General features: G+C 42.6%; 1 protein-coding gene across 2 annotated transcripts in view; it reads right to left on the bottom strand.

The window, feature by feature from the left end:
* LOC137334203 (uncharacterized) overlaps positions 1-12,492 on the bottom strand; it is a 50,296-nt gene that overhangs the window by 19,605 nt on the left and 18,199 nt on the right. For both annotated transcript variants that reach the window (XM_067998795.1, XM_067998796.1), the window contains 3 exons: positions 4,103-4,209; positions 3,399-3,479; positions 53-172 (listed from right to left, as the gene is read on the bottom strand). In XM_067998795.1, the coding sequence (XP_067854896.1) occupies positions 53-172; positions 3,399-3,479; positions 4,103-4,209 (308 nt within the window). The remainder of the gene's footprint in view (positions 1-52; positions 173-3,398; positions 3,480-4,102; positions 4,210-12,492) is intronic.

Genomic DNA, 12,492 nt, shown 5'->3' on the forward strand with positions numbered 1-12,492 from the left:
GATTCAGGCATATAATAATTTACTCTAACCAGGATTTCTTTAACAATCTTACCTGTCCAAAATGCTGAAGATATTTCACTGCACAAGCAGGCCTGTTGTAGTCTTCTCGCCAGCCATGACAGTCCACTAAGCGATCAGCAAAAACCCCATGGCGACCAAAAGTAAAAGAGCACTAAAGGAATTAGATATTCTGTAAGAATTGGCCATTGATTACCTAAAGTTATAAATGTCATATCCACATCACCAATTACTTATATATGAACAGTACCTAACTGAATTTTCAGTATTCATTATGTTTTTATATATTGTTCCAGATAAGAGTTCCTTTTCAATAGTTCTTTCGAAAAACGTTGTTGGTATACTAGATTCATCGTACACTCCTTTCATATTTAGCTTTACATTTTTCATACTTGAAGAGCTGTATTCACCTTAATCAGTGCATAATTATAGCAGAATTCAAGGACAAAGCTGTACAGTGGATGATTGCAGTGTCTCTTGAACTTTGGGGACAAGGTTGGAATCCTGTCCAGGCAGTTAAGATCAAGATCTAACCTCTGGCTGGTTGTAAAAGTCTTACATGAAATTAGTTAGTCTTAATCCCGTCACTAATGCTCATGTGTACCAAAGTATAGATTAATTGGAATTAAACTGGCTGGTGTGGAAAGCAGAAAATTCGGACAAGTGCTGTAAGGGGCGTTCTCATTAGTTTGGATAAAAGCAAGTTGTTGAGAAAAAGCAAAGAGAGCCTTGCTCTTCGTCTGTGCTCGACAGTAATACTGGGTGCCAAAAGTGGAAAAGTGTTCCATTTCCAGCAGTGACATCCCTCACCTCACTGATCAGAAAAGTCACAGAACTATGAGGTAGAACCTTGTTGCATGATTAGATCAGAAAAGTCCAAAATGTTACATGTAATTATGAACTATGGAAGGAGCAAACTTTTTCTGTTTATTTAATTTTATTTATCAATGTTCATATTTTGACCTTTTTCTCTCGCACCTTTCCTCTGCCACTACTGTCGCACTAACTCTACACCCTCTGCTTCCTCTTCCCCACCTCCACCATCATTTATTCCCAGCTACGCAGCTTTGGGCACATGACCCACTCCGTATCGGCTGAAAACAATAAATAAACCTCAGGCCCACAGCTGTGTCTCGACTTGCTGGAAAAAATAAACTTTGAGCCAGCGTCTCTATTTCCCGCTGATTGGCCAACTGCCTGAGACAAATAAATTGTCAGACCTGTGGCCCCTCTCCCCGCTGCCAACTTCGGACCTGTGGCCCCTCTCCCCACTCTCTGCAGCCTCTCAAAAAAGGGTCCACTGCTTGCTCCCTCTGCGTCTGATAAAAAGACTGCACTTCAGCCCATCAAAACCTTTTCCTTATTTAAAAAAAATATGACCCCATTGCCAGCTACAACAGTAAAAAAAAAACTATTTTAAATATGGCCCCATTAAGTCCTGCACTTCCCAGGTTAGACTTAATAAAAAGTTTAAAATGCAGCCCTGCTCCCTGTTCTTCACTCAGCTGTTCTTCAAAAAATATTAAATATTTGGCCCTCCTCGACTGTTTGGCCTCGTGGTTTGGTACCAGGTCCCCTGTTTCTATTTGAATCACAGCAATATCTACCCACTCCTCACTCTTCCCAGCTCTTCAACGTCGCCTTCAAAAATAAAACAATGGCTCCACTCCCAATTATGCTGCTAACAGTTTTTTTTTAAACTGTTTAAAACTCTGTCCTCAATCCCTGCTCTTTCCAACATTGTGTCTCTGTTAATCTTGAAAACTTACTTCCTATTCCAAGCTATTTACAAATGAAATTGCAGCCCCACTCTTCACTGTTCTTCCTGCTAGAAAAAACAATTGGCTAAACAACCCTTCTATTGTAAAATAGTGCATCCTCTGACGCACTGTAACCAACACCACAAGAACTCTACCAGTAATAAATCTTGAATTTGGCATGCATTTTCTGCACATATCAAGCTTACTTCCTGTGTCACAATTTTTAAGTTATGTTTTTATGTCGACATTTATAATGGGTAAAATCATATGTCAACATTCCTCAACTGTAAATTCCTATTTGCTTGTCACACCATAATTGCCAGCCTCTCACCAATAGGTGGTGCAGTGCCACAAATCAACCAAGCCCACCTGTCATTTTGCTTTTTCACCCAAGTTTCAGCTGTTTTAAACCTGAGTTTTATTTTTCTCCATCGATTTTCAGGACACCTGGGACTCCAACCTCAACACCCACCTCCCCCCCACCCCCCCCTCCCTCCCCATACCAGTTTATGACTGCTTCATTTCAGGCCTCAGGCCACAATGTAGCTGCTCCCCATCTGCAGCATTTCCTTTCCTTGGTAGTAACAATGCTGACATTGACCCTATCCATTCCACCCATTTCTGGCCACTGCTTTGGTGTTGCAGATGCCTTTCTCCCCCATCCTTAGTTTCACATCCTCTTTAAAAACGGTTGGGCCTCAAGTCTACCAGCTCAGGCCTCATGTTTCCCACATCATGACCTCTGACTTCCATGACCCCACCCCGAGTTACCTCCACCCCTTCTCCCTCTGAACTTCCCTCTGAGTGACTGATCTTTGTGCTCGCAAAGCAAGCACCAAACTCATAAACAACGTGAAACCTTTACTAGCACTATGTAAGGATATAGTATTAACTCTTCAAGTGCCTGAGCAAAATAAGGGGCTTTTTTTACGTCAGAAATATTAACGGTGCTTTAAGCCTTTTTTTTAAAACTGAACTTTCATATTTGTGTAGGCGGTGCAATGAAATCTACCATGGGGAGATGTGCATTTAACCATATACATTTTATACTAAATAAATATATAGTATTAATTATTTAAATGCCTGAACAAACTAAATATTAAAAAGGCTTTTAGCGTTTTAACCAATTTTTCACATCAGTGCAGGTGGCGCAATGACATCTGCTACAAGAGAACCATTTACATGGTCACGGGGAGGATGAAACAGCGTATCATCTGACTCACCATAAGCAACATCTTGAGAGATCTGCTACTGTACAATATATATGTATGTAGATTTGATGTTCTGTTTTGCGATCAGGAATTGAGTTCAAGATTGAAATCCTGCTCCTGCACCAGTTCTCTGCAACCCTCCACTCCTCGTTTTCCTTTCCCACCCCCTGGTGTAAATCTCCAGTGACAGATGGGACTTAGACTCCTTGCATGCCTATCAGTATGTAATCTTGCTGATCCTGGAATTTTGGATGGGGTCAATATTTGAGCCGGTTGTCGGATGGAAGTCTCATCTCGCCACACTTCTGGCAGAAGAGTGAGCTGCCAGAAATTTTAGGGCTTCAATATTTTCTTTGTTTTTCATTTTTCTGTTCAGCAACAGTTTGAAACCGTTGCTCCTTCTTCTCACCTGCTGACAGTTTGCCAATGCTTGTTCATTCTCCATTAATACAGCCATTCCTCTGGAACCATCGGGTAGGTGAATAGTAACCTGGTGACAGTAAAGTGTTTCCACTTAGACAGGAAAATGATATCTTGAAGAGTTAACTCATTTGCTCCTAAATATTTCATGAATTTTTGTTATTTTCATTGGGGTTGTGTTTTTTGTGGATCTAATTTGAAAGGGAAGCTTCAATGAACTAATTTAGCCATCAACATGCCCCTCCCTCTAAAACACACACCCTAAATTGCTTCACTGAATTGGGACAAATTCTTCGGTCAATTAGAGGAGCTATTTTTTCTCCCAGGTTGATTTTTTTTGGGTAGCAACAGTTAAACCATTTCAAACAATGTAAAGCCAAGCTTCCTGCAGAACAACTAGATTTTCTTTTTTATATAGAAGCAAATGGATATTGGGACCACTTTGTTTATTGCCTGAATGGTTATTATCCTCTTTTTAACTTGTGTTCTAATGCTTCACAACATCAGTTTAGGAGAAGGATCGAATATATACACTCTCCATAGAAGATAGAATAATTTCTCAATTATTTTGCATTTCAGTAACAATTAAATAGCAGGCAGTAAAAGGAGACCTGAAATATTTTAAAACCTGCATTCCAATAATGGATCTATATAAAGCCGAAGTGAGTTTAAATCTGAACTTGTCATTCTTACCTTGATCTGAACACAAGGAGAAAAGATGTCTCCCCCAGAGCTGCAACTGCCCTGAGGCTCCAGCCACGTTTCAAGCACAGTGCAGTTTCCATCAGTGAAATTTAAAACTATTGTTGGGAACAAAAAAATGGAAAGAAACTGTTAAATGAAATCATAATCTTAATGATGGATCTTTATATCACAAGGCATTCTTTGGGCAGCATAATGACCCATTACAATAATGGATAACGCATTATGTTGACACCTTGCCCCTTACTGAAGCCTCCCCACCTGCCAGGGTGATGGTGTGGCTCTTATCACTAAATATCACCTTGGTCTTGCCCCCTTCTCTCTAGCACCTTCTCCTCCTTTGAGCACCTCACCTTGTTCCACGCTTCTCGCCTCTCCTTTAAAATTCTCATTCTCTACCGTTCCCCCCTCCACCCCCTCCCCCCGCCCAAGCTCCAGCCCAAGTTTCTCACCTAGAAATGCAGTTGTCATAGGGGAATCGATAGTCAGAGAGATGGACAAACTTTTCTGCAACCACAGCTGTGAGTCCCAAATGGTGTGTTGCCTCCTTGGTGCCAGGGTAAAGGTTATCACTGAACGGGTGCAGTACATTCTGCAATGGGAAGGGGAATATCCAGAAGTCATGGTCCATGTTGGAACCAGTGACATAGGTAGGAAAAGGGCTGAGGTCCTTCAAACAGAGTTTCAGAGGCTAGGTAAAAGATTAAAGAACAGGACCTCAAAGATGGTAATCTCTGGATTACTCCCAGTCCCACATGCTAGTGAGTACAGAAACAGGAAGATAGTGCAGGTGAATGCGTGGCTGGAGAAGTGGTGCAGGAGGGAGGGCTTCAGATTCTTGGGACATTGGGACCGGTTCTGGGGCAGAAGGGGCCTGTGCAAGACGGACGGGTTGCACCTGAACAGGGTTGGGACCAATGTCCTCGCGGGGAGGTTAACGAGTGCTGTGGGCGAGAGTTTAAACTAATTTGGTAGCGGGATGGGCACCAGGACATAGCAGCAGAGAGGACAGACAAGGTGCATAGAAAACTAGAAGGCACAAACACCAACACAATAAAGTGTAGAAAGAGCAGGAATTAGATGGAGGAAAAAGGCAAAGCAGACTAGCGTGTTGGAATGCACGTGTGTAAATGTGAGGAGTGTTACAAGTAAGGTTGATAAGCTGCAGGCACAAGTTGCCACATGGGATTATGATATAATGGCTGTAACAGAAAACTGTCTTAAACATGGGCAAGAATGGGAACTTAACATTCCTGGCAACAATGTATTCAGGAGGGACAGGGAAGGAAAAAAGAAAGGTGGGGGGGTGGCAGTACTGATCAAGGATAATGTTACAGTTCTACAGAGGGACGATACACTAGAGGATTCAAAGACTGAATCTACATGGTTAGAGTTAAGGAACAGAAAAGGAGCTGTTACATTGCTGGGTATTTTCTATAGATCCCAAATAGTGAGAAGGAGATGGAGGAGCAAATCTTTAGGCAAAATTCATAGAATTTTTTTTTTATTATTCGTTCATGGGATGTGGGTGTCGCTGGCAAGGCCAGCATTTATTGCCCATCCCTAATTGCCCTTAAGAAGGTGGTGGTGAGTCGCCTTCTTGAACCGCTGCAGTCCATGTGGTGAAGGTTCACCCATGTAAAAATAATAAAGCAGTAATTAGGGGACATCAATTACCCTGATCTAGATTGAGGGAAAAAAAGTGTAGAGGGCAAGGAGGGTGAAGAATTCCTAAAATGTGTACAGGAGAACTTTCTTAATCAGTGTGTTTCTAGCCCAACATATAAAAAGTAAAAGGATAGTTAAAGGAATGGTGGGGCCGTTTAGGGACAAAAAAGGAAATCTTCTTGTGGAGGCAGAAGGCATGACTGAGGTACTGAAATCTTCACAAAAGAGGATAATATTAATGTCAATGTAGAGGAGGAGGGGGTAGAGATATTGGATAGGATAAAAATAGATAGAAAGGAGCTGCTTGGGTTGACATCACTCAAAGCTAACAAGTCACCCAGATGCATCCTAGGTTGCTAAGAGAAGCAAGGGTGGAGATAGTAGAAGCTCTGACCACAATCTTTCAATCCTCCTTGGTGTGGTGCCAGAGGACTGGAGGATTACAAATGTTATACCTCTATTCAAAAAAGGGGAGAGGGATAAACGTGATAACTATAGGCCAATCAGTTTAACATCAGTGATGGGAAAACTACTAGAGACCATTGTCAAGGACAAAATTAATTCTCACTTGGAGCAGCATGGGTTAATTAGGGACAGCCAGCATGGATTTGTTAATGGCAAATCATGTCTGAGTAACCTGATTGTGTTCTTTGATGAAGTATCAGAGAGGATTGATGAAGGTAGTGCAGTAGATGTTGTATATATGGACTTTCCAAAAACATTTAGTAAAGTACCACATAACAAACTTATTCGGAAAATAGAAGTACATGGGATTAAAGGGACGGTGGTAATTTCGGTATGTAATTGGCTAAGGGATAGGAGGCAGAGAGTAGTGGTGAACCAATGTTTTTCTGACTCGAAAGAAGTATGCAGTCGGGTCACCCAGGGGTCAGTATTAGGACCATTGCTTTTCTTGTTACATATAAATGACCTGGATTTGGGTATAGGGAGTATAATTTCGAAGTTTGCAGATGATACAAAACTTGACCTTGTAGTAAATAGGGAAGAGGACAGTAGCAGACTTCAGGAGGACATAGACAGACTGGTGAAATGGGCAGACACATGGCAGATGCAATTTAATGCAGATAAGTGTGAAGTGATGCATTTTGGGAGGAACAACATGGAGAGGCAGTATAATCTAAATGGTATTATTTTGGTGGGGGGGGGGGGGACGGTGCAAGAGCAGAGGGACCTGGAGGTGCATATTCACAAATCTTTGAAGGTGGCAGGGCAAGTTGATCAGGCGGTTAAGAAAGTGTATGGAATACAGCTTTATAAATAGGCGCAGTGAACACAAAAAACAAGGACGTTATGCTAAACCTCTATAAATCACTGGTTAGGCCTCAGCTGGAGTACTGTGTACAATTCTGGGCACCACACTTTAGGAAGGATATCAAGGCCTTGGAGAGGGTACAGAGGAGGTTTACCAGGATGATAGCAGGGATGAGGGACTTCAGTTATGTGGAGAAGCTGAGATTGTTCTCCTTAGAGCAGAGAAGGTGAAGAGGAGACCGAATAGAAATATTCAAAATTATGAGGGGTTTTGATAGAGCAAATAGGTAGAAATTGTTTCCTCTGGCAAGTGGGTCGGTAACCAGAGGTCATAGATTTAAAATAACTGGCAAAAGAAATAGAGGGAAAATGAGGAGAATTTTTTTCACACAGAGGGGTTGTTAAGATCTGGAACCCTGGTGGAAGCAGATTCCATAGGAACTTTCAAAAGGCAATTGGACATGTACTTGAAAAGAACTAATCTGCAAGGTTATGGGGAAAAAGCAAGTGTTTGCGACTAAATTGGACAGTACTTTCAAACAACTGGCACAGGCACAATGGGCCAAATGGCCTCCTTCTGTGCTGTAAGAGTCTATGATTCTAGATATCCTCACTCCTTTGCTCCTTCAGCCTCTGCAATGAGCAACTCCTCATCCTCGGTGATTTCAATCTCCATTTCAACTCCCCTTGCCCCCTCTCATCTGATTTCACTGCCTCCCTTAATCTCTCCCTCCATATAAACTCTCCTACCCATACTTTACCAGCTATTGATCTGCTCGATCACTCCCCCACCTTTACCTTTCACGCCCTAATCCCTAGTAAAACCATTACTCTCTCTCCACCCTGGTCATTCCCCCTGTTACAGCCCCCATCTTCGCTCCCTCAAATGCAAGCGGCATAGACTTAAATATATCTGGAGTACAACCGGTTTAGCCATCCAGCACTAGATCTGGTTAGACCACATCAAGCACTATCAGGCCCTGCTCTCCTCTGCTAAAACTGCTCACTACTCTAGGATCATCCTGGAATCCAAAGATAACGCTCAGCTTCTTTTCTTCACTACTAACCATAGCCTAAACCTTTCTCCTAAGCTCCACCCACCCTCACCTCCAACTTACATAGAATTACATAGAATGTACAACTCAGAAACAGACCATTCGGCCCAACAGGTCCATGCTGGTGTTTTTGCTCCACATAAGCCTCCTCCCTCCTGACATCAACTAACCCTATCAGCATATCCTTCTATTCCTTTCTCCCTCATGTGTTTATCTAGCTTCCCCTTAGATGCATCTATGCGAGTCACCTCAACTACTCCTTGTGATAGCAAGTTCCACATTCGAACCACTCTGGATAAAGAAGTTTCTCCTGAATTCCCTATTGAATTTATTGGTGACTATCTTGTATTTATGGCCCCAAGTTCTGGTCTTCCCCACAACTGGAAACATCTTCTCCATGTCTACCCTATCAAACCCTTTCATAATCTTAAAGACCTCTATCAGGTCATCCCTCAGTTTTCTCTTTTCTAGGGAAAAGAGCTCCAGCCTGCTCAATCTTTCCTGATGGGTATCACCTCTCAGTTCTGGTATCATCCTAGTAAATCTTTTTTGCACCTTCTCCAGTGCCTATATATCCTTTTTATAATATGGAGACCACAATTATTCACAGTACTCCAAGTGTGGCCGAACCAAAGTTCTATACAAGTTTAACATAACTTCTTTGCTTTTCAGTTCTATCCCTCCACAAATGAATCCCAGTGGTTGGCTTGCTTCTTTTATGGCCTTATTAACCTACATCGCTACTTTTCATGATTTGTGTATCTGTACCCCTAGATCCCTCCGCTCCTTTACCCCATTTAGACTCTTATTATCATAGCAGTATGTGGCCCCCTTATTCTTCCTACCAAAATATAATACCTCACACTTCACTATATTGAAATTCATTTGCCAATTACACTCCCATTCTGCAAGTTTATTGATGTCTTCCTGTATTTTGTTGCACTCCTCCTCGGTATTAACTATAATCCTCAATTTGGTGTCATCCAAAAACTTTTAAATTGTTCTTCCAATTCCCAAATCCAAATCGTTTATGTAAATGGTGAACAACAGTGGTCCCAGCATTGATCCTTGTGGAACACCATTTCCCACCTTTTGCCAGTAAGAGTAACTACCTTTAACCCCTACTTTCTGTTTTCTGTTTTGTAGCCAGCTTTCTATCCATTCTGCTACTTGTTCCCTGACTCCACAGTCTCTGACCTTAGTCATGAGTCTACTATGCGGTATCTTATCGAAGGCCTTTTGAAATCCAAATAAATTACATCTACTGCATTTCCCTTGTCTACTCTTTTGGTCAAGCATGACCTCCCCTTTTGAAATCCGTGCTGACTATTCTTCATTATATTTTCGGTTTCTAGATGCTTTTCTATTACATCTTTGAGTAAGGATTCCATTATCTTTCCTACCACCGATGTTAAGCTAATTGGTCTGTAGTTCGCTGGACAGGTTCTATCTCCCTTTTTAAATATAGGAATCACATAAGATAGAAGCCCATGGAATCGAGGGAAAAGTACGGACTTGGTTAGGAAGTTGGCTGAGCGAAAGGTAACAGAGAGTAGGGATAATGGGAAGGTACTCATATTGGCAGGATGTGACTAGTGGAGTCCCACAGGGATCTGTCTTGGGGCCTCAATTATTCACAATATTTATTAACGACTTAGATGAAGGCATAGAAAGACACATATCTAAGTTTGCAGATGACACAAAGATTGGTGGCATTGTAAGCAATGTAGATGAAAACATAAAATTACAAAGCGATATTGATAGATTAGGTGAATGGGCAAAACTGTGGCAAATGGAATTCAATGTAGACAAATGTGAGGTCATCCACTTTGGATCAAAAAAGGATAGAACAGGGTACTTTCTAAATGGTAAAAAGTTAAAAACAGTGGATGTCCAAGGGGACTTAGGGGTTCAGGTACATAGATCATTGAAGTATCATGAACAGGTGCAGAAAATAATCAAGAAGGCAAATGGAATGCTGGCCTTTATATCTAGAGGACTAGAATACAAGGGGGCAGAAGTTATGCTGCAGCTATACAAAACCCTGGTTAGACCGCACCTGGAGTACTGTGAGCAGTTCTGGGCACCGCACCTTCGGAAGGACATATTGGCCTTGGAGGGAGTGCAACGTAGGTTTACTGGAATGATACCCGGACTTCAAGGGTTAAGTTACGAGGAGAGATTACACAAATTGGGGTTGTATTCTCTGGAGTTTCGAAGGTTAAGGGGTGATCTGATCGAAGTTTATAAGATATTAAGGGGAACAGATAGGGTGGATAGAGAGAAACTATTTCCGCTGGTTGGGGATTTTTGGAGTAGGGGGCACAGTCTAAAAATTAGAGCCAGACCTTTCAGGAGCGAGATTAGAAAACATTTCTACACACAAAGGGTGGTAGAAGTTTGGAACTCTCTTCCGCAAACGGCAATTGATACCAGCTCAATTGCTAAATTTAAATCTGAGATAGATAGCTTTTTGGCAACCAAAGGTATTAAGGGATATGGGCCAAAGGCAGGTATTTGGAGTTAGATCACAGATCAGCCATGATCTTATCAAATGGCGGAGCAGGCACAAGGGGCTGAATGGCCTACTCCTGTTCCTATGTTCCTATTAGCTGTCCACCAGTCCTCTGGCACTATTCCCTTTCCTGATGAATTTTTATATGTATGTAACAGTGCCTCTGCTATCTCTCCCCCAACTTCTTTTAATATACGCGGATGCAATCCATCCGGACCAAGGGTTTTATCCTATCTAAGTTTGATTAGTTTATCATTATTTTACCCCCTTTCTACCTGAAATATCTTTTTTGATCTTGCAAGAAGCTCAGTGACTTCATTGTCACTGATTGAGACCATTCGTTCAGCTGCCTCTGCCACATCCCCCCTTCCCCTTGCCCACCAAGCCAAACTTCCCCTAAGGCTAGCCCCTGCCCTCGCCCTAAACTCGTATCTTTCTCCTCTTTCTCTCCCTGAGCTCATCTTGTCCATGAAACCCACCTCCTGCTCGTTTAACCGCATTTCCAGTAAACTGCTGACCATCCAACTTCTCTTCCGGGTCCCCATGTTCGCTGACACGTAAATGGCTCCCTCTCCTCAGGTACTGTACCCCCTCCCTTTCAAAACTGCCGTCATCACCTACTTCCTCAAAAAACCCACCCTCAACCCCCACTGTCCTTGCAAACTAACGCCCCATCTCCAACCTCTCTTTCCTCTCTGAAGTCCTTGAATGTGTTGTTACTTCCCTAATCCGTCCTAACTTTCCTACAACCAAGTTTGAATTTCTCCAATCAGGTTTCCTCCTCTGCCACAGCACTGAAACGCCCTAATCAAAGTCAGAAATGACATCCACTGTGGCTGCGACAACGTGCATTATCCTTCCTTGTCCTTTTCGACATCTCTGCAACCTCACCATCCTCCACCAACACTTGGCTCCACTCTTACATATTCAATCGTAGCCACAGCATCTCCAGCAATGGCTTCTCTTCCTGCCAACGCACTGTTGGTAAGACCAAAGCAATCATCTTTGGCCCCAATACCCTTGCCTCCGATTCTATCCCCCTTCGAGGCCACTATCTCAGGTTGAAGCCAAATGTTCACAACTTTGGCTTCCTATTTAACCCCGAGCCGAGCTTCCAACCCCATATACACTCCATCACAAAGAATGCCTATTTTCACCTCTGTAACGTCTTTCGTGTCTGCCAAAACCCTCATCCGTGCCTTTGTCACCCTCCAAACTTAATTAATTCAATACTGTCCTGACCAGCCTCCCATCCTCTACCCTCCATAAACCTCAGCTCTTCCAAATCTCTGCTGCCCATATCCTAACCCACACCAAGTCACGCTCACCTATCACCCCTGCTGACCTACATTGGCTCCTGGTCCTCCAATTTACAATTCTCATCCTTGTGTTCAAATCCCTTCATGACCCCACCCCTCCCCTCCCCAAGCTCTCCAACCCTCCAAGAACACTGCATTGCTCCAATTCTAGCCTCTTACACATCCCCACTCCCTTCGCCGCATCATTGCCTTTAGCTGTTTAGACCCGAAGCTCTGGAATTTCCTCTCTAAACCTCTCTGCCTCTTTCTCTTGCTTTAAAACCCTCCTTAAACACCACCTCTTTGACCAAGCTTTTAGTCACCCATCCTAATCTCTCCTTTTTTGGTTCTATGCCAATTTTTACCTGATTACACCGTAGGACATTTCCCTATGTTAAAGACACTATATATCACACACACGTACACACACACATGAGTTGTTGTTGTAATATGGAGTAGGGGAAATATGAAACCCAACAGTTGTTCTACCTTTACTGATACAACCAGGTTAAACTTCACCTGAAATTCTAACTCTAATACCACCCCTAGTCGAAAATCCGACCCAATATATCT

Source organism: Heptranchias perlo, chromosome 17 (genome assembly GCF_035084215.1).
Source record: "Heptranchias perlo isolate sHepPer1 chromosome 17, sHepPer1.hap1, whole genome shotgun sequence".
Taxonomy (NCBI): Eukaryota; Metazoa; Chordata; class Chondrichthyes; order Hexanchiformes; family Hexanchidae; genus Heptranchias; species Heptranchias perlo.